The 22,473-nt window shown below is 49.1% G+C and overlaps 1 protein-coding gene across 1 annotated transcript in view; it reads right to left on the bottom strand.

Annotated features, from left to right (window-relative positions):
* Window positions 1–22,044, bottom strand: part of RNF135 (ring finger protein 135) — a 210,595-nt gene extending 188,551 nt beyond the window's left edge. Inside the window, exon 1 of the mRNA XM_085617211.1 lies at window positions 21,483–22,044. Within this exon, the coding sequence (XP_085473337.1) occupies window positions 21,483–22,013 (531 nt within the window). The 5' untranslated portion in view covers window positions 22,014–22,044. The remainder of the gene's footprint in view (window positions 1–21,482) is intronic.
* Between the last annotated feature and the right edge of the window lie 429 nt (window positions 22,045–22,473).

Raw genomic sequence — 22,473 nt, 5'->3', positions numbered from 1 at the left:
TTAAAAAAGAAAATCTGGAGAATGGGGCCTTCAATCGGGTTACCAGGGGTGGCTGGTGACATTTGAAAGTGGTGGGGCGTAAAATGATCGGTATACTTCACCGTTGCAAGCGAGCGTAGCGAGCGAGCCCGAACCCTTATAAGGAGGGTTCGGGGGGGTTCTCCCCCCGAGAAAATTTTGAAAAAAGAGAAGAGAAATGGTGCATTTTCAAGCAAATTTGAGAAAGCAGGAAGGTTAATAAAGCAATTGTGAAAGTGCAGTTATAACATTAATAAAGAGATGTCATAGAACAATAAATAAATACCTATAAAGGACTGTATTACAGTACAACGTTACTTAGCATAAAACATAACAATCCTAAAATCTGAAATTTGGCTAATTTCAGTTTTATATTCACACTTTTAGTTAACTTCAAATAATGGTCAGTCCCATTTCAACAATAATGGCCTCTTCTGTTTTTAGTTCATTGCCTTTTCACATTCTCCCCATGTCTGCATGACGTCTTGTCTTTATGCTGCTGAGTCCTGCATGGCAAAGCAGTGTGCTGCTTTGAATTTTTCCAACCTGAAGTCCTCTGCTTCCTGACTACATACCCTTTTTATTTTCCACCATCTAAACATCCCTCTGCAACAGCATGTTTGTCCCGTAATTTATCATATAACTTCAAACTCTTATTACAAAAAATCTAATTTTCAAAGATGTACGTAGCTCGTGTTATGCCTCGTGGCTCATCTAGCCACAAGGCAATGCAGCACAGTCATCACCTGCTTGCATAGTGGCCATGTGAACTCAAGTGGTCATGATGGACTATGTCATTAGGAGATGGCGGTGCAAATTCAATACTAACGTTCTGAGTGAGGTAAAACAAAGGTAAGGTAAGCTGCAGTGTGTCTTACCACTAATTTCTTATGTGGCCATTTATAAAGAGGATGTGAGGAGCAGAGAACACACTTCGAGGCACTTTAGATGTTCCACGGTGTTTATGCTGGTATTCAGTGGGAAATTTAAAGAAGAATCAATGACAGTGGGCGCAGCTCGATATTCTTCAATGCTATCACCAGCTGCAAATAGTTTAATTGAAGCCAAGATGGAGCACTTCTAAAAAGCATGTTTTCGGGCTCTCCCCTTAAGTGTGGGTTCAATGCATTCCACAATCTAGAGCCCAGGTCTCCATGTTTAATCCGATTGAACGCTCATTGGGTAACAAAGTGTGCTGATGCAGAAAGCAGGATTCTGTATGGTATTAGACTTTGAAGGCATGTGTATCTTAACCATCTACCTGAATAGGACTTGTTGATGGAGCTTATGTCCACTGAGAACCAATGTAGTGTTTTTCAAGCTGGCGTGTGTGCTCATGCACCTTTAGGTGCGGGCACAGTCTGACAGCTCAGCTCAGCGGAGAGGACTTTGCAACCCGTCAAAGAGCTTATTTGTGAGCCTGGTGCACTTGATGGTGTAGTAAGGAAAACGTGCATTTGCGTTTCAAATGTCCGATCCTGCAGCAGCACACTTACAAAGCCCACACATCATGTGTGGGCTTTGTAAGTGTGCTGCTGCAGGATCGGACATTTGAAACGCAAATGCATGCACGTTTTCGTACATGCCAACATTTCAGAAGAGCAAAGTGGGAGATGTAAAAAAAAAAAATCGGGAGAATGGGGCCTTGAATCGGGTTACTGTCATGTGTGAAACGCAAATGCACGTTTTTGTCATACCTTTCAGAAGCATGGAGCGCAATGGAAGGCAGCGAGAGGGCGATGCAAGTGGTGTGCACTGGTCTGGCAGGTTGCTGGCAGTGCATACACCCCCCTCCCCCCCCCCCCCCCCCGTGTGGCAGCCGGGGCTGAAACAGGTTCCCGGGTACACACACAGCCGCCCCCGAGTACTTCAGGTCTTTAAAAGACCATTCGCTTGTTAATGAGGTTGTGTTGGTTTTTCACCCCTTCTGGAGCCCCTGCATCGCCACTCTGACTATTGCTGGAAGAATTTGCATGTTACACAATACCAAGCCCTGTCAGCTGAAACCCCCGAGGAATCGGGTTTTTGCTTGCAGGAGTCGGGAGGCGGGAGACTAGCCTTGAAATCGGTAGTCTCCCGCCTGAATCGGGAGGGTTGGCATGTATGCCTATGCTGCTTTGCTTGCAACCTGTAGTTATATTGGATACTAGGAGTTCCGATTTCTTCACACTTTCTACTCTTTAAGCTGCTTCGTTTAGAATGCTAGTAGTATATCCCTTAGTCCTGAAGCGTTCTAAGGCCTCATTTTCCACTCTCTGATATTCCATATTATTGGAACAGTTACGTTTAATCCATAAACGTTCCCCATAGGGGGTAATTCGGATAAGACTTCTGGGGTGGTGACTGCCTGCATGCAACACAGAATTCCCTGCTGTGCGTTTCCTATACAATTTAGTGGATAGTTTGTCATCATCCACATAAACCTCCAAATCTAAATAGAATACAGTGGTGTTGCTAAGGTGTTCAGTGAACACCAAATTGAGGACATTGCGGTTGAGGGAAGCTATGTATGGATGCCCGACTCCCCTTCCAGACAATAAACAAATCATCTATATATCGAGCCCATAGTGTCACATTGTTGAACCAATCATTAGAGCCCTCTTCCCAGGTCATGTGCTTCTCCACCAGCCCAGGAACAAGTTAGCGTATCTGGGGGGGGAGTGGTGGGGGGGGGTGAGCACGTACCCGTTGCAGTTCCCCATTCCTCCTTCCTCAACAGTCCAGAAAATATTAAAGTATTATTCTCCAGACACAATCTGATCATGTCCAGAGGCATGATATTATGTTTAAAAAGTAGGAAGGGCTGGATATTCACAGTATAAAACATTATAGTCATCTAAATAAAGCATGCCATCATCCCTCCATATTTTCTTTTTTTTTTTTATTCTTTTTATTTGCATTTTCAACAACATAACAAACATAGTACACTGCAGAGTGTATAGGATATAGTACCGACGAGACAGTTTCCAACATACACAATGATATCCATAGGACCAACAAGTGTCCGCTCATTAGTGCTAGAGCAAAAATCAAGAGCAGAGGCCTTCCCCGTCTCAGCCCCCAATATACCCCCAATATCCCCCACATCTCCAGAGCCAATCGCAGTAACCCCCTGTCCACTCCGCCATCCGTCTCCTCCCAGCCATTCGCCATAAAAGTCAGTGCGCTACAACGTATGTAGCGGTGTGTGAGTTAACCAATGTGAGAAAGGTTCCCTCGGGCGTGTGCGCGGTGGCAGGAGCTCCCAGAATAGGGTGAGCTGTGTCTGGCAGTATACCACACTCTTAAGCCACTCCCTAATGTTGGGCGATGTAGTAGCCCCCCAATGTATCGCAACCTGGCGCTTAGCAAGCAAAAGGAGCATGGCCGGAAGTCGGCGATGTTTAGGCTGAATCATATTCAGGATCCCCAGCAGCGCAGCTTGAGGAGTGCATGGGATCTGTAGCCCCGTAATGATGCACACTAGTCGCATTACCTCGGCCCAAAAGGAGGCGAGCATGGGACACTCCCACGCCATATGCAGAAAATCAGCGCCTCGCGCAGAGCACTTCCAACAATTGTCCGTGTCTCTTAAGCCAATACGATGAAGTCTGCTCGGGGTGCGATATATCATATGTATGTACTTGAAATGGATCAGCCGGAGTCTGTAGTTAGGGGATAGTCCCAGTGAGCGTCAACAATGTCAACCCCTAATGCAGCACTCCACAAATCGCGCGCCGCCGGGGTCACTACTGGATGATCACTTTGCATGCGCCCATATAGACGGAAATTAGTTTGCGCCCCGATTCTATCTTCAGGACATTCTCCAGAGCCATCAGACTCGGCGGCGGCTCCGGAAATGTAGGAAACAGTGCCCGACATGTGTGTCGAAGCTGATAATGAAGCAGGGTGTCAAGCATCGTCGGGGTCTCCGCAGCGCACATCTGCTCCAGCGTGATGAAGACACCGTCAGGGAAGATATCCCCCGCTGTATGAAGACCACGCGACGCTGCGCGGTCTCCCGTTGTCATGCGCTGCAGCGGGGGCCACATAGGGTTCCCACGCAGAGGGATTGACGAAGTATAAAGGAAGTCCAGCTTAGCCCGGCGGCGCAATCCGTCCCAGGCCCACTGAAGCGCACGCACCGCGTCAATTTCATTCCGCCTACTCTTGTGTGGTGCGTATAGAGCAGTGCGGAGCGGTAACGGGGCAACCACATCCGCCTCTATCGCCACATGCGGTTGATAAGGCGTGGGGTGCACCCAATAGTGTAGGAATTGCGCCTGCACACAGTACGCATATAGCGTAAAGTCTGGTGCCGCCATACCACCCTGTCGCTGCGGGAGAGTAAGGGTCTCCCAGGCTACCCTCGGCTGTTTACCCCCCCACGCTAGTTCGATCATGAGCAAGCGTATCTTATTCAAGAAATGTTTAGTCAAGGGGAGTGGGATATTAACAAATAGGTATAGGAGCTTGGGCAGTATGACCATTTTGGCCACGGCTATCCTGCCCGACAGGGGCAGGTGCTTCCACCGGCCGACCCTTTCCTCTATCCACCGCATCGCCCGTCCATAATTCTCCGTCCACAATGCTTGCATGTCTGTGCTAACCCATACCCCCAGGTAGCGTACCGGCCCGGTCGCCCATTCCAGAGGGCAATCAGGCGTGAAGCGGGGTGTCGCATCCGTCAAAGGCAGGATGACCGACTTCTCCCAATTAATCGTCACTCCCGAAAGCAGACCATACCGTATCAATTAACTTGTCATGGGGGAGAGATTGTCTTGTGGGTCGGTGACATAAAGGGTAATATCATCCGCGTACATTGAAATGGTCAGCGCCCGGGATGAAAATCCAATGCCCCTGTCCGCATGATGTTGCCTGATCCGGGCCGCAAGCGGCTCGGTGGCAATCGCGAATAGTAGGGGTGACAGGGGGCAACCCTGTCTCGTGCCCCTCCCGATAGCAAAGGGTGCGGATACAAGCCCGTTCACCCGTACACGGGCAGTGATGTTAGTATATAGCAGGCGAATATAGCGGATAGGCGCTTCACTGACCCCCAGTCGCTGCAGCAATGGAAACAGGAATTCCCATTCCAAGGAATCGAACGCTTTCGTGGCGTCCAATAGCACCACCGCGGCCTTGACGTGAGGGGCTAAGTAGTGCAGTACTCCAAACAGGGTCCGTAAGTTGTGGGCCGTGGACCGGCACGAACCCCGATTGATCTGGGCGAATCATGAGTGGCAACACCGGTTGTAGTCGCAAGGCGAGCATTTTAGCGAATATTTTTGCATCAGTGTTGATTAGGGACAGTGGCCGATACGAGTCACATCTCTGGGCATTCTTATCGGGTTTTAAGAGAGCAATAATGAAGGCCTCTCTCATCGTCGTGGGGAGTACGCCAGATTCAACCGCCTCAGCGTATACAGTCAGCAGCCGGGGGGCTAGGAGGTCAGCGTATTCCTTGTAAAACTGCGCTGGGAGGCCGTCTGGCCTGGGCGCCTTTCCGGGTGCCAAGGACCCCAATGCCTCCTTTACATCTTCAAGTGTAAAGGGGCGATCGAAATATCCTTTTTGGTGCGCATTAAACCAGATTAGCTGAACCGTATCGAGGTAATCAGAAAGGTCTTCCGATGCAGGCCCACCCCGGGTGCGGTATAGGTCTTTATAAAAGGAACGGAAAGTATCTAAGATCTCCGTAGGGGAGCACACGGTGGCGCCCCGTGATGTTTCGATAGAGGGAATGTATGAGGAGCCCTTCTGCGAGCGCAGCACCCTGGCAAGTGTTCTGCCCGGGCGATCCCCCTCGCCGTACCGGCGCGCCGTTGCGTGTTTGTGTAAAAATGTAAGCTCCCTATCTGCCTCTGTTTGGTATTCCGTTAGTGTGGTGCGTGTTTCCGCTAGTGTGGTCGTTGAGGGGTCAGAGCTGTATTGTACCTCTAGAGTATGTAAGCGGCCCTCCAGTCTCTGGAGGGTATTTCTGATGTCCTTTAGCACTCGAGCCTTATTATATTATTATTATATTTGGGTTTGTAAAGCGCACAGATACCCGGGGGTTTCCCGGCGCTAACAGAGGAAAAAGAAGCAGGGAGACAAGATGGAAGTGGACATTAAGCAGAGAAAAGCCAGGTTTTTAGGCCCTTCCTGAATTTCAGGTAGCAAGTTTCAAAGCGCAGAGAAATGGGGAGTGTGTTCCAGAGTGATGGCGCCAGATAGGAAAAGGAACGACCACCAACTCTGGTGCGTTTGAAACGTGGCACGGAGAAGGTGCCAAGAGAAGAAGATCTGAGGGTACGCACAGGACAGTATGGTTGAACCAGAGTGGAAAGGTAGGGGGGGGAGTTGCCTGTTTTAATCCTGTGCATGTAACAGAGAGCTTTGAACTTTGCTCTAGATTCGATGCGCAGCCAGTGAAGGCTGCGCAGGGAAACAGCAGCAGAGGCAGTTCTGGGCAAATTGCAAAGCAGGCGAGCTGCCATGTTTTGCACCACCTGCAATTTGCGTGTTACTTCCTTGTTAACCCCAAGGAGGAGCACGTTACCGTAGTCTAACCTGGAGGTTACTAAAGCCTGGACCACAGTTCTTAGGGTATCTGGCGGCAGCATCCATGCTATTTTCCTCAGCCATCGCATGATATTAGTACAGATGGCTGAGACTTTCACAGCATGCTGCTTCATGGACAATTGGTTGTCCAATGTAACTCCCAGGTTACGAGCCTTGGTGGATGGAACCGGCAGGGGACCCATTTGCAGAGGCCAATGCTTAGGGCCCCAGAGAGAGGTGTCAGGACCGAATAGAAGAAGTTCGGTTTTATCGCCGTTTAATTTTAGTTTATTGGTCAGCATCCAGTCGGCAATATTAATAAGCCCAGATCGAAGAGATGAAGTAGAGGCGTGTTTATTAGAAGAAAGAGAGAAAATAATTTGGGTGTCGTCCGCATATGAAAATATGGAGAGACCAGATTGTTCTGCCAGAGAGGCGAGAGGACTGACATAAATATTGAAAAAGAGAGGGCTCAGGATAGAGCCCTGGGGTACACCGTGAGGGGACGGGAGAACAGAGGAAACAGAAGTAGGGGAAAAAACCTGGAAAGTGCGTGCGGACAGAAAACTGGCAATCCAGGCTAAAGCCATGCCATGGATACCAGCGGCCTTTAGGGTGGAGAGGAGGATGTCATGAGAGACGGTGTCAAATGCCGCGCTTAAATCCAACAGGATAAGCGCCGCCGTCTCTCCTCTGTCCACCTGTTGTCTAATTGCCTCTGTGACACCTAAGAGGGTGGATTCAGTGGAGAATCCAGCCCTAAAACCAGACTGGGATGGGTGTAAGAATTTGGTGGCCTCAATGTGAGAGGAGAGGCAGAGGTTAATGTGTTTTTCTAGAACCTTGGACAGACAAGGGAGTAGAGATATGGGTCGGAAATTGGAAGGATTATTGGGATCGGCGTTGGTTTTTTTGAGAATGGGAACCACCATAGCGTGTTTCCAAACTGCAGGGACGGTGGCTTCCAACAAAGATGCGTTCAGGAGGGCTAAGATGGGTAAAAGAGCGGGAGTATCAAGAGTGCTTAGAATTTGAGGAGGCATGGCATCAAGTGGGGAGCCAGATTTGATTTTAGCTATGAGTTTGAAGAAGAGTTCCAAAGAGATCGAATCCCATTTGTCAATAGAAGTGTGCGGAACAAGGGTAGTGATATCCTGAAAGATGGTGTTATCAGGATCAGTACCGGGCGGGATGTCTAATGCTCGTGGGGAGGCATCAAAACCGGCATAGATACGGTCTATTTTTTCCGTAAAAAATTCGGCAAGAGTATTACATTGGACTGTGTCCAAACAGGGGGCTTTTGGCGAGTTTGATTGTCCAGAGAGTTCTTGGACAGCTTTAAAAAGAGCTTTTGGGCGGTTTTGGGCTGATAGAATAAAGGTGTTAACATAGTTTGCCCTGGCAGATTTGCACAGGGAGTGGTAGTTTCGAAGTTCCATTTTATAAATTTCTTTATCGTTAGGGGAATACGCAGATCTCCATATGCGTTCCAGTTTCTTACACTTGGATTTGGCGCATTTGAGTTGGTCATTAAACCAGGGGGCAGGGGGGTGAGTGAAATTTTGTTTTCCATTACGGGCCGGAAGACAGATATCAACGGCTGAAGAAAGCCATGTGTTAATTAAACTTTCATCTTTAGTAGTAATATTGTTGGGTAGAGAGGGTAGGGTTAAGGCAAGCTGGTGATTCAGTTGTGACAATTTGAGTTTTTTCCAATTTCTATTCGGTCTGAGAGTCTGAGTATGCACTGATGGACCGGCAATAACACTCGTCAGGATGTTAAACTCGATAATGTAGTGGTCGGACCAGGTAATAGGTTTGGAAGGGAGGCAGGTAATGTCGTCAAGGTTCGAAAAGATGGGGTCAAGTAGATTACCTGCCTTGTGTGTAGGGCCTGTGTTATGAAGATGTAGATTAAGAGCGGCCAAATCTTGAAGAAGGTGTGTACGGATAGGACAGAGTGAGTTGTTAAAGTGGATGTTAAAATCGCCAAGGAGAAGAAAGTTTGAGGTTTGAAGCAATAGAGGAGCTAAATTTTCCGATAAAGAAGAAGCCCATGCGCCAACAGCGCCCGATGGACGATAGAGTAATACGCCCGACAAGGTGTAGTTAGGATTCAATAATAGTTTGAAGTAGCCAGCTTCGCAGTTGGGTATGGCTAAATCTTCCCACTTACATGAGTAGGTCCGTTTATATATGATGGCGATGCCACCTCCCTCCTTGCCCTGTCTATTGCGGCACACATAGGTGTAGTTGTTAGGGAGAGCTGTAGCAACGTCAGGTCCCGTGCAGTCGTTCAGCCAGGTTTCTGTTAAGAACAGGGCCGCTGGACTGTCAGAAACCAAAAGATCAAAAATGTCCCTCTTGTGCTTAGGCAGGGACCTGCAATTCAAGCTCAAGAAAGTAAAATCCGTAGAATGATGAGTGGGGAAGGGAATGATTTGACATGAAGAGGGTTTCCAAAACGTAGAACTGGGAATATGGGTAAGTGAGGGTGCCGAAGTTAGAGTCAGGGAGCAAATCTGACAAGATGTAGGGGCATCCGAGGCCCGTAAGCAGGGGTAAGTATTATTCATAGGGGAACGAAGAGATCGTAAGGCATGGCTAGAATAGTAAAGCCTGGGGTTTGTGGAGCACGGTGCAGGGGGGGTGGTCCCTGGTCCCGTCTGGTCGCGGACGGGCGCAGACGGGCTTAACTTAGGCGCAACTTCGGCGCGAAGTCGGCGCCCCCGCTGCGCCCGTCCGCTGCGCCTCCGCCACTCCCCCATATTAAATAGTCCGCTGTAGAAGGCGGCTAGTCCAATCCCCTTCCCCGAATCGCTGAGGGCGGAAGTGCCGCTTCCAGGGACTCGCCGCTCTAGCGGCACCAGCCGAGGCGGATCGAGTCCGAGCGGGAAAGGACAACACAGAAGGTAATCACTCAATTCAATAAAACATAAAATGTAATTTTAAAAACAACTTTCACGGAGCAAAATAGCGTGGCAGCCTGCGCTGCTTCTTAGTCTCTGAATGAGCCCGGTCACAACACGTGTTTTAAATAGCCAATACTGCGCCAAGGGGTGAGGGCGGCTAGTCCAATCCCCTTCCCCGAATCACTGAGGGCGGAAGTGCCGCTTCCAGGGACTCGCCGCTCTAGCGGCACCAGCCAAGGCGGATCGAGTCCGAGCGGGAAAGGATAACACAGAAGGTAATCACTCAATTCAATAAAACATAAAATGTAATTTTAAAAACAACTTTCACGGAGCAAAATAGCGTGGCAGCCTGCGCTGCTTCTTAGTCTCTGAATGAGCCCGGTCACAACACGTGTTTTAAATAGCCAATACTGCGCCAAGGGGTGAGGGCGGCTAGTCCAATCCCCTTCCCCGAATCACTGAGGGCGGAAGTGCCGCTTCCAGGGACTCGCCGCTCTAGCGGCACCAGCCGAGGCGGATCGAGTCCGAGCGGGAAAGGATAACACAGAAGGTAATCACTCAATTCAATAAAACATAAAATGTAATTTTAAAAACAACTTTCACGGAGCAAAATAGCGTGGCAGCCTGCGCTGCTTCTTAGTCTCTGAATGAGCCCGGTCACAACACGTGTTTTAAATAGCCAATACTGCGCCAAGGGGTGAGGGCGGCTAGTCCAATCCCCTTCCCCGAATCACTGAGGGCGGAAGTGCCGCTTCCAGGGACTCGCCGCTCTAGCGGCACCAGCCGAGGCGGATCGAGTCCGAGCGGGAAAGAATAACACAGAAGGTAATCACTCAATTCAATAAAACATAAAATGTAATTTTAAAAACAACTTTCACGGAGCAAAATAGCGTGGCAGCCTGCGCTGCTTCTTAGTCTCGCAATGCAATGTACTCGGATGACCACCTTGAATGCATCCCATAGGGTGCCCACAGACGTCACCGAGTTCGTGTTGAGTTCAAAGTAATTGAGTATATGTTGGTGCACCTCTTCGCGAAAGACCGGATCCAGCAGGGCCTGCGCAGGCAGCTGCCACGTGAATGGGGTGATGTATGGTTTGGGGACCCGTAGCACCAGTTCAACCGGAGAGTGGTCCGAAAGGGTGCGCGCTCTATGCTGAACGTCAGACGTCCAGGCATGGATATGTGGGGTTAGAAGCCAAAAATCCAATCGAGACCATGCCTTCCTGTGTGGGATGAAGCATGTGCCCTCTCGCCCACCAGGGTGTAGGATCCTCCACGAGTCCAACAGGTTGTATTCTTCCATTAGACCTCGAAGAAGGTCCGCTGCGTGTGGATGATGCGTGCGCGCTGCCCCCTCCCGGTCGTGTTCCTGCGATAGTACCGCATTGAAATCCCCTCCCCATATGTACTCCCCCGTGCCAAGGGACTGCGCCTTCAGCCAGACGGTCCTAAAGAAACCCAGGTCATCTGTGTTGGGACCATAAGTGTTAATTAAGATTATCTGCTTATGGAACAGTTTCCCCAGTATTATTAAATACCTGCCCTCCAAGTCAGAGTGCACTTTAAATGTTTGCCAGGGCAGTCCTCTACGTATTAAGATGGCCACCCCCCCGGGAATAGTTGGAACATCCAGACGTGTGCACCTCACCCCACCTAGCATTGCGCAATCGTTCTCCCGGTTTCTGCAGCGGGTGGGTCTCCTGTAAAAGACAGATGTCGATGCGGTGTCTGGCTAGGTGCGCGTGAGTCAACCTAATCTTGCGGTGGTCATTAAGACCTCGTATATTCCAAGTCAGAAATCGCAGCTCGGTCAGTGAAGCGATGGGTAATTTGCCCTACGCAGCAGTGTGTCTATCTGCGGGGTTAGGGGCAGGGCAGACAGCCAAATATCCAGCGTAGCAGTTCTAGCACTGAGCAGGAAAATGTGTGCATGCAGGGGTAATACCGTGTCGTCCTTCAATAGTACATTACATTTCCGCAGTTCAACAACATCAAACAAAACAAACCCCCCCTCCCCACCTCCCACTCCAACCCCCCAATTAGGTTGAGATGCTGTACCCCCCCCAATTCTAACCCAAAAACAAAGCAGTTGCACGGGAATCATCCCTTCGAGGGCGTGGGTTTACCGGCACACTCCCCCATCAGCGATCGATAGGGTGGCCGAACATTCTGCCTTCCAAAGTCCCCAGCAGACCATACACAACCGGCAATAACTTTTGCATCGCCCAAAACCGTAGCGGTGTCACCCGTGGATACCATGAGTAACAGTAGTCTGTGTGGCGTCAGGCTCAGCGACCTTCTTCTGCATCTCCCACCCACCATAGGTATCAAGGCACGGACATTAAACAAAGTAATGGGTACTCATCAGTAGAGCGTCAGGACGCCATGCAGCAGAACAGTAGGTCAGGGTTCACAGAAACGTCCGTCGGTTTATTCTACATCACTCAGCTTGTCCACCGGGGAGGCCGCACGACTCGCGCGCTGCTCCCCATTCGTCCGTTCTGCTTTCCTGGCAAATTTCAGCGCCTCCTTCGCCTCCGTGAATATCAGCGGCTTCCCTTTGTGGTGGATTTTTAACTTGGCGGGGTACAACATGGCGTATCTGGTCCCCACTTCTTGAAAGATTTTCTTGGCAGGTACGAATTCGCGCCGCGCCACGCCGCCTGCACAGCCTGCGTGAAGTCCGGATACAGGGAAATGGCCATGTTCTGAAAGGTGAGCTCACCCTTTTCTCGGGATAACCGCAGTATGGTGTCTCTGTCCCGGTAATTGAGAACGCGAGCCAGGATCGGTCTCGGTGGCGCCCCCAGCACTGGGCGCGGCCCCAGCGTTCGATGTGCACGCTCGATCAGGAACATCGCCGACAGTTCCGTACCAAATAAATCACGGGACATGCCCTCTACAAATTGCTCCATGTTGCCAATGTTTGTGGATTCCGCAATACCAATAATGCGCACGTTGTTTCTGCGGGAGCGGGCTTCCAAATCCTCATTACGCCCACGTATTACATCCAAGACTTTGTCCATGCGGAGCAATTGTTCCCGGGTGTCCCCTTGGCCCTCCTCACAGTCCGCAATCCGCACCTCCGCCGCCGCAAGCCTCTCCCCATGTTGATCGACTGTGCGCGACAGGCCCTCCATGCGCTGAGCCATGGAGTCAAGCTTGGAGTCAATCTCCCTCAGGCAGCCCTTTAACTCACGAAACATACTCTTTATGTTGTCGTCTTGTGGGGGTTCCAGCTGCGTCTCAGGGACCACCGTCTGTGAGGCCGGCTCCACTTCCACATTCCGGGTGGATTTCCTTTCGAACTGTAGCCGCGGCTGCTTATTGTCCGGTTTGCCCATGATCATGCAGGGGAGATCTTTCAGTGGGATATGGGCGTGGGGATATCCCAGCTAGCCACTCCAGGTAGTGATGTACTGCCTCTCCGGGAGGCCCCGCGAGCGCACGAGGCCCGCCGCCACCAGCCGCTCCCCACGGTCCCCAGCACAGCCGCAGCGCCAACCAGCCTACAGCGCTCTCAGCATAGCGCTATGTCAGCTTCTACGCTCAGAGTCCACTTCTTTTGGCCGCTATAGGGATGTGCAAGGGCTGCGACTCACGGCCTACGATGGGAGAGGCGGCCCATTACTGTTCGCATACGTTTCTGGCAGCAATGTCCAAGACAATACCTCATTCAATTCGTGATGTCTTCTACACAGTATCGCCAGCAAAGTACATTGAGGCAGGAGTTTCAGGGTAGCGTCGCCTGTGGTGGTGCACTACTGTCTGACTGCGGCGCCCCCAGGCCTGGCCCGGTAGTCTCTCTGGTCAGCAGCAGTCGGCAGCCCACTCCCTCGCAGGGCCGGCAAAGCAAGAGGCAGGTGACGACTCACAGAAGCCAGGCCAACGCCTTCCCCTCAGGCTCTCCCGATCGTCGTTTGCACCGCGGCAGCAGCACCAGCCGCGGCAGCTCACTCAGGCGGCCCCGCAGTGCCCAGGCCTCACCAGGTTCTCCGCTGTGTCCCCGGGCAGTGACAGCCTCCGGGGATAGTCAGCACGCCCCCGCCTCAGGTCCACCAAGTATCGATCAGGCCCCACGGGCCACGGCCACAGCAGCGCCGCAGGTCCCCTCCGCCGGCCCGCCCCACGGGTCAGATCGAAGGCCTCAGCCGGGGACTCGCGCAGCGGCGACGGCCGACGTACACCGTGTGGGCGCTCCGGCAGCACACCGCAGGGCCAGCTCGCCTGCAATACTTCGCCGATTTCCGCCGCGAAAGCGGCCACAAGGTCACCGGGTCTCCAACACCTCTCGTCTCAACTCTGTCTGCCCGGACAAGGAGGCATACTCGGATGGGCAGTCGGATAATGTGTTCGGCCGGCAGAGCTCCGTTATACGGCGGCCATCTTGCGGCTCGGCTCGGCCACGCCCCCATCTCTCCATATTTTCAAGTAATTGTGGAAAGTTCTCACACATTTATCAAATTCCATTCTTGAAATAGGCAAATAGCACTGTTTGTCATTTAATTGCCTCATAGCCTCCATGAGATCTTGGTCCTTGTTGAGAAGTACAATGTTCCCCCTTTATCTGAGGGTTTTATCACCGAGAAGTCATCATTCTTGAGAGCTTGTATTGCTTTCCATTGACTTAACGGAATGTTATGCTGTTTAGGTCCTTACAGTTCCTTCTCAAGGATTTGAAGTCTGTGATTATTGCCTAGTGGAACACATCAATGGCATCATGTGTAGTCTGGGGGATAAATCTAGATTTTCTCCTTAATTCACTCCTCCCAGTCGCTTGGGTGACCCCTGCTCGAGCTGGGCATACATCACTGTTATCCTCATTTGCGATTCCACTGACTTGAAGCGGAGCTTCCAAAGCTTGTAATGTCATGAGGGATTCCAGGTCGTTCCCAGTAAGAGGATCAATGTTATCTGGTAGACTCTCTGCTCCCTGATGTGCCTTTTTAGGATGTAGTATGTGTATATTTTGCAATTTTAATTTCCTGACATACTTGAACAAATCAATTCGAGTCTTGGCACAGTCAAATTCCGTGGTGGGGCAAAATGTCAGGCCCATTTTCAAGACTTCAGTTGGAGTCCTGTTGGAGAGATTAATTATGGTTCTCTCCTCCGTAGGCGTTACCATCTGCCCCGCTTCCCTTTGCTGCGTGTGGTATGTCTGTGAGTAGTTGATTCTCCCCGTTCCTTTTTGGCCTTTTTTGCTTTGGCGTTCTGGAGAAAGGGTTCTGGGGCTGGTCTCTGTCGGCATGTTCATTACTTCTTAAATGATGATTTAATCACGCCAATTTCATTTATGTATATACATATTATTCCCTCAGTTATTTTATAGGGAGAGAATCACTGATATTGTCTCATCTTTACCGCTCCATTCACAAATATATTCCTCACTAATTTAAGACAGTCACTGGTTATTTTCATTATTATATCATCTTTATCTATTAAATAACATTTAGTATATGATATAGCTATACAAACACTATCCCAGGCATCCCTTCTCATTCACTAAAATGTACTGAATAAATCGGTAAGGAGCGAGAAAAGCACAAAGCAATATGAATTCTGTCCAGTAGTCCCCTTTACTGTCAGGAGACTTTTTCAACAATTATCGACTTTGTACGCAAAGTTACGGCTCATCATTTTTTGCTTTATCGGGATATGCTTGAATTCTGGCTGTTACTAGTATACATTTGTAATATATTTTGCAGTGTCTTCATTCATAGATAAAATGCTTTCTCTGATTGAAATAACTTATTAAATTTGGTTGATTCTTCAACTGATGATAACAATTATCCTGATAAGAGGAGTATGTACTATTTAGCCCTGTGACTGCTGTGCCAACTCATTGTTAATTCACAGCAACAATCGGATTCTTAGTTATTTTTGTCATTCAATGGGGAGAAAGGATATCCCATTCAAGATGTTTTGCTATTCAGTTACTCTGATTTCTTCTCTATTTAGCTGGATATAAATAGATTTTCTAGCTCTATTCTTTTTTTACTTATTCTAGCCTCATTTGAAAGCGGTAAATCAAATCAGGTGTTTGTTAAGCGCGACTACTCACCCGTAAGGGTCTCAAGGCGCTGGTGGGTGGGTGGGGGGTTTGCAGGTTCCAGTCCATCAAGGAGCGAGTCTGTTGAAGAGCCAAGTTTTTAGGTTTCTTGCGATGATGGGGAGCGATGTTATCTGTCTGAGGTGGAGCGGAAGGTCGTTCCAGGCTCTGGCCGTGCGGAAGGAGAAGGAGCGGTCTCCAGATCTGGTCTTTCTGGTGCAGGGGACCACGGCATAGGAGAGCTGGGCTGATCGTAGGGTCCTTTGGAGTGCGTGGAATTTGAGTTGGTTATTCAAGTATGCTGGTCCGGTGTCGTGGAGGGCCTTGTGAGCATGGGTTAGCATCTTGAAGGTGACTCTAGCTTCCATGGGGAGCCAGTGGAGTGTGTGCAGGTGCTGGGAGATGTGGCAGAGTCTTGGCAGGTTGAGGTCCAGTCTTGTGGCGGCTCTTTTTTTGGGATGTACAGGCCTATTTTTGGTCAGAGTTCTACTCTGCCCATCTAGTGGCTAAATTGCACAATTTGAAACCAAAAGAATCTGAGTTTGTGTGATGAAAGGTGAATATTCAATTTCACCGAGGCTCTTTTTTTTCTTCATTGTCACAAATGAGGGGCCCTTCAAATTCATGAGTTCATGTTGTGCCTGTAAATAAAAACCTCTAGTGTTTTATTTAATAACTATGATATTACTCCAGGTATGATACGATTCAAGGGTGCACATGAGAATAGACTTACCTTGTAGCTCACTAATATATCTCGCCTTGACAAAGTTTAAGTTGTTTATTACTTGCTGATGACCAGTTGTCCCCTTTATTTTAAACAAATACATACTGTCGGAGGCGCGACTAGAGCCGAATTTCGGGGGGGGGGGCCCTACTAAAAGTTTTGGCGACGTATGTACGTGTGCCCGGGAAGCTGTCTCAGCCCGGGCTGACACACAGATTGGGGGGGTTGAAGCCCTTTAGCCCAATGGGCGTTGTGCGCCTGCTTACTGTAGGGGTAGACGAGTCAACAATTTAACAGGTAGGTGCAAGTCAAGGAGGTCTGACGTGGCTCTAAGTGCCTGTTGACTAACCAAGCACAGAAAAATCTTGCCATGTGAATCGTGCAACAAACATCATGTGAAACAAGCAATGGTATAGCCAATAGGTCTCGCTTTTTTGACCTTCTAAGTATTTAGTGATGCAGCACAATGTCCTTGGTGCAATAACATCAACTGTTACATGGCTAAAAACTTATAAGGTCCCAAAGGCGAGACCTATTGGCTATGCCAATGCTTGTTTTTAGAGGCCTGGCATGCAGTTTTAAATGTAGGCTGGTAAGAAAGGTGCCAACCCGAGGGGCAAGGTCTAGAGAGAAATAAGATAGGAAGAGAGGTGAGTTATAATGAGATAGCACAAATAGAACATAGACATAGATAACACAAATAAAAATAGGAAACAGCTTCAGTAGAGCAAGCGTGAGAGGAAAAGAAGAGCGAGCAAAGAGAGCTAGAGAGAAAGAGAAAGAGAGAGAGAGAGATTGGAAAGTAGGCAGAGAAAAGGAAGTGAGAGAGACAGAGGCGAAGAGAATGACAGATAAGATGGTCATTCATATGAATTCTACGCTGGTTGATGCACTAGGAAATAATGCCCTGTGTGTTTATACAGCCATGAGGCCCCACCCTGGGACAGAAAGCTTTGCGAATATGTAGGTCATTTAAAAACATGTATTATGAATACACTAAAAGGCAGCCACAAAACGTGCAAAAAAGATACTCTAGTGCTTACAGCGCTTTCAAAAGACATGTTTTTATGAATACTCACCCACACTGTACCTAGTGCACACCTTTGCTGGACTGGCAACATCACAGTACCTCTCAAATAATGAAAAACTTTGTAACCACTGAGTTTACTAGGAGTCTGTGAATTAAAGTCTGTACTGGGTCCAAAGCCGCCTTTGGATTTGAGGTTTATGTCTATATTTACGTTCCTTTTAGATAGCAGGCACCCTGGAAAAGCTTGTTTCTTCTTTTGCTGCCTCTCCCCTTTCTCGCTTCACAGTACAGGAGACCTCCTCCTTCCATTTCAGAAAGGAAGGAACTGTTTGGAAACAGAGGCTAATTATAGAATTTTTAAAACAAGGAGGAATACGTGAACACGGCTATAGTCTGTCTTGTGGAGAAAAGGGTGTGAAGGTGAAAGGCTGGTTGTTAAAAAGCAGAGTCATTGAGGCTTCCGTCGAACATCTTACTGAGGCCACCTTCACAATTAGGGCTTCAAGGAGCAGATTTTGTTTAACCAGACAATGGACTGCAAGTTGGCCAGATTGTCACCAGGCAGGACTGCTACATTATTACCCCCGAAGTTATCTGCACCGAAGAGCTGGCAGGCTCCTTTGACAACTTGGAGAGAAGTAGGCTTCTTTTCTATTCCGTAAGTACTCAGTGTTGGGATGTCTGCAGTTAGGGCCAGCGGATCGCTCAACCCGCCCTTCACTTGGCACAGAGAGGAAATGTTGTTGGAGAACCATCCGAGTGGCATAATTGCCTTCCTTGAAGAGGCTGTAGCCTCCCTATGGTTCTGCACAGTATAGACCACCCAGAGGTCCCCTGATACAGTCAGTGACATGGCCAGCTTCAGTAACTTATGAGAGGCCAGGTCTGGTGTGTGTTTGGTGACAACAAACACAGAGTCAACAGAGAAGTTCACCTTATTGTACAACTGAATGTAGCTCATTGTCGACCTTTCTGATAGCGCTTAAAGGCGAGAGAGGCTGGTGCTGCTGTTGGGTGAATGTCCCGGAAGTCTCTGGTCACTCCTTCCATTTCAGCCTGAGGCAATTCACAGTCGTCAATAACCAATCACTAATGTTTTTTTTTACTTTTGCCGAAAACTATGAGAACTGTTGTGTAGAAACCCAGAACATTTCAGTGTGGGTGTTAAAATATAAAAGTTAAAAATATATTTTTTAAAGGACTGATACTCCGAAACAAGAGACACTTCTCAGAGCAGGGACTCCGCTGTGTACATCAATGGCAGGACATGGAACCTGAGGAGAAAGGAAGCCCGTGTATTTGTTTCTCGCCAGGGGTGTACTTGAGCACCATGGACTGTGTGCGACTGAGGCGTCCACGGTGGCCTCAGGACGATAGACACTGCTGGGAGAGGAAAGACTGAGCGGGGCCGGGAGAGACGCCTGCTCCCGAGGTATGCCCACCAGCAGTGCCCTCTCCAAGGGGGTGTAGAGGGCAGATGATACCTTGGTGAAGGGAGACATAGCAGCACAGTCTCAGCACTACACCAGCAGCAGCGATGGCAGTGGAGAAGCCCCAGCGCCCGGCCTCTGCCACATCCCCAACCCCAGGCACCATGCTGAAATATAAAGCGCAGCACCTGTGTAGATAAAACCTATGCACATTGCGGCTGCCATGGTAAATAAAAAATAAAGCAACGCGGTCTCTGTTTTTAAATATGCAGGACCTCCGCCATGTGTTTCTGCATGATGATCTTCGTTGCTGGCAGGCAGACTGTGCCTGAGAGCTGCAGGCACGCTGAAGAAGCATAAACAGAAGGAAGACAAGCATTCGCGGCCGGGTGGCCGCGAAAGTGAAAGTAATCGCGGCCGCGCAGTGTAGGGTGTGGGGCGGAAGAGGTCTTTAGAAAGGGGCGGAGTCCTGAGATAAGTAGAAGTGTGCACGAACGTGAAAGTAACTAACAAGGAGGGAGGGGGAGAAGGGAGGTGGTAGTGAGATGGAGGGGGAGAAGGGATGGGGTCGTGTGAGCAGAGAGCAAGGGGGTGGGGGAGCATTAAAACGAAAGGGATTCGCGTGCTGTAAGGCTTAATGAGCCATGACAAAAAGCCAGATGGCAGCTGTGCACGCGCGCATAACCGCAAGCATTGAGGCCAGCAAAAGCTTGTGGTAGCACTTTGAAAACCCACTTACTAAATGTCTCGAAGTGCAACACATGTAATGGCTCTGGCGAGACCTAACTATGATAAAGCCTCTTCAGTTTCAAAAGAAACCCTCACGGGTGATTTGGGGCACTTTATAAATCCCTGATTGACTGAAAAGAGTGGATTTCTTTAACATGCAAGAGTGTTTCACTTCAGTACACCACGGCATAGAAAGAAATGTATTAAAGTGGTAGTTTATAAACATGGAAGTAGAAACATTCATACTCCCCGCCCTCACCAGACGACAATGCCAAAACAAGCATTTGCAATGCAATAGATCTCGCAGTTACACGAGTTAAAGCTATTTGCATTGTAAATGACAATGCCAATAGGCATTGTTATTTGCAATGTCAATAGCTCAAACTCGCGTAAATGCGAGACCTAATGCATTGCAAATGCTTGTTTCCCAGGGAAGGATCTGTGTTTATTTAGGCCTTTGTCTGCCCAGGGATTAAGCGCCGGTCCACCAGCATTGTGAACTTGGTGGCAATAAAAGCCCACCATAACACACTGTAAAATCATTCTTACCATGGCATTACTTGCACAGTATCCTTTACAAAGTAGAATGCCGGGACCCCCCTTTCACTAATCTAAAGCATTTTATCTCGTTCCTCGTGCGTAATGCTGCTTTTCCCCTTTCTAATTTGAAAAAAATACCCTTTGTGTGTTCAGTTTTTTTTTTGTCCAGATGACTTGTTAACAGTGACGCAGATAGGTGATCCGAAAACAAAAGAAACATTTTAATTAGAGCTTCAAATTGGGGACGTTAGGCCATAAAAATATTTTTCTACGTCTTGCATCATTTTTTCCCCGTACCGTGAATTCAACCTACTTGTAAAGTTCCTAACACATTAGAACCACCAGGTGGCGTAACAGCCAAGCAGACCTGTGCTTTTTGGGTGGCGCTGATATTCCGGAAGATTTAGCCGTGAGCATATGTATTGTATTAATTATTTTCCAGTACGAAAGAGATTTGTAATCCCACTATAAAACACTCTTAGAGGCAGCCGCAGATAAGGCGAGGCCCTTTTGAAGGAGGCTCATCTTTTAGAAAAACTGTTGATGACCTGATCACGTCTCCCTTTTTAAAAGTAAAAATATAAGGCATATTTTTTGGGCTGGAGAGAGTTTTTAATTCTTCGCTGCGGCCGTTAGCGTGTTATGTGCAGAGCAGATTGTGGCTGCAGCAGTGATGTGCAATGTGTTGCTTCTTGTAATTTGGAAGCTGGGGGATCTGGTTCCAGTCCCGGCAGGGATGCTCAACACCCTGTGATTTTGGGCAGATGACTGCATCTCTTTGTGCCTAACAAAATGAATGCGTCAGTCTGTAACGCAACTGGTGCTCATGTAAAATGCTCTGATGCCTTCGGGTCGAGTTCACGATAAATAAATAAAAAATCAGCGTAGTATTGAATTTTGGGATGTGTAGGCATGCTTTTCTAATGGCAAGCACTAGAAAGTAAATCATAAAACATGTGAGGGGCTAGTGAAGAAATACGTATGGAATCGTAAAGGAAATGATTTGGATTGAAATTACAATGAGAACAAGCAGGAAGTGGGATAAGGGAGGGGGTGGCAAATGTTTCACTTGTGAAAGTAATCATTTTGCGGCCGCTTTGATGTTCGCAGTGGCCGCACGGCTCACTGAGAACATCAAAGCGCCCGCGAAATGTACAAGCAGGCTTCCAAATGGTGCGCGCACCCGGCGCACATGCACTGTAGTTGGGGGCCTGAAAAGCACTCGTTTGCACTTCCAAATCCCCGTTTTCTATAGCTCTCGCCAGAGCAGCGCGCTGGCTCAGGCGAGACCTAAACAGAAAGCACCAATCATCCAGAAGATGGCTCTATAGGAACGTTTACTGTGCTTTGTATTAGCGTTTGACTCTAAAGTTGCACATATAAGTAACTGCTCGAGACTATTTGTGAGTGAGAAGAATAGAGGTAAAACGCCATTATTAACACCTCGCACTACATTCCTATTTATCGTTGCAGCCTAAATCTCGTTCTTTGGGCGCAGAGTGGATCGTTTAACAGCTGTCACTCACCAGCGCTGTCTGCAGCTGCGGCTGTAGGGGCACCGGCTTGCAGTCTGCGTGTTGCTGCTCCGCACACGGGGCGCAGACTGGCTTTCCGTGGCCCGGGCAGTACAGCTCCAGGGGCCGGTCATGCTCTCGGCACGGCCAGGGCACCTCCGCCCCGAGCGGTCTCAGCAGAAGGTGGCCCCCGCTGCGGTGCGGTGCGAGGTGCGTGACGCAGTAGGAATAGCCGCAGGTCAGGCAGACGCGCTCTGCCCGCTCTCCCGCGCAGTCCGGGCACCAGGTCTCTCCGTTGCCCCTCCTGGGCTGCTGCTTCTCCACGAGTTTGGCGATGGTAGTGTTCTTGTTCAGCCTGGGCTTCTTCCTGTACACAGCGCAGCACACGGGGCACTTGTACTCCCTGACGCCGGTGCTCCAGTGTTTGTCGAGACAGCCCTTGCAGAAGGTGTGCCCGCACGGGAGGGTGGCGGGGACCGAAAACACGTTATAGCAGATGGGGCAGTCCAGCTCGCTGTCCGCTTCTTTAGCCGAGGTAGCCATGTTCAGCTGCCAGACCCAGCTGTGAGAAATTGAAACTGAAAGTAAACAGAACATTCGTGGCTGGCTGAAACGAAACTTGTCCACGCCGTATGTGAGGCGTGTCTGACAGCCGATAGTTTCCACATGCTCCCGGGTCACCTAACAACGTAAAGAAGGGTTCATTGAGGCAGGATGTTGTTACGCATCGCAGGGCGCAGTGCGCTTGGAAGGATTGTGAAAACATATTTAGCGCTATCAAAAAAGAAACAGATTGGCCTTAAAAATATAGGTGCTCTTCGTCTTCACTCTGAATGTTACATATTTATAGTATGTTTATAAGGCGCTTTTTAGCAGCTTGAAGATGGAGACTGGCAGATTTGTGTATATCCTGTAATGTATATATGAGTGCCCTATGATACACTTCCAGAGGGCGCATCGAGTGAAGCATACAGGCATGATTATCACAAGTATTGTAAAATGG

This window comes from Triturus cristatus, chromosome 7 (genome assembly GCF_964204655.1).
Source record: "Triturus cristatus chromosome 7, aTriCri1.1, whole genome shotgun sequence".
Lineage (NCBI taxonomy): Eukaryota > Metazoa > Chordata > Amphibia > Caudata > Salamandridae > Triturus > Triturus cristatus.
The sequence above is the reverse complement of the archived record's forward strand: the minus strand, read 5'-3'. Positions and strand labels throughout refer to the sequence as shown.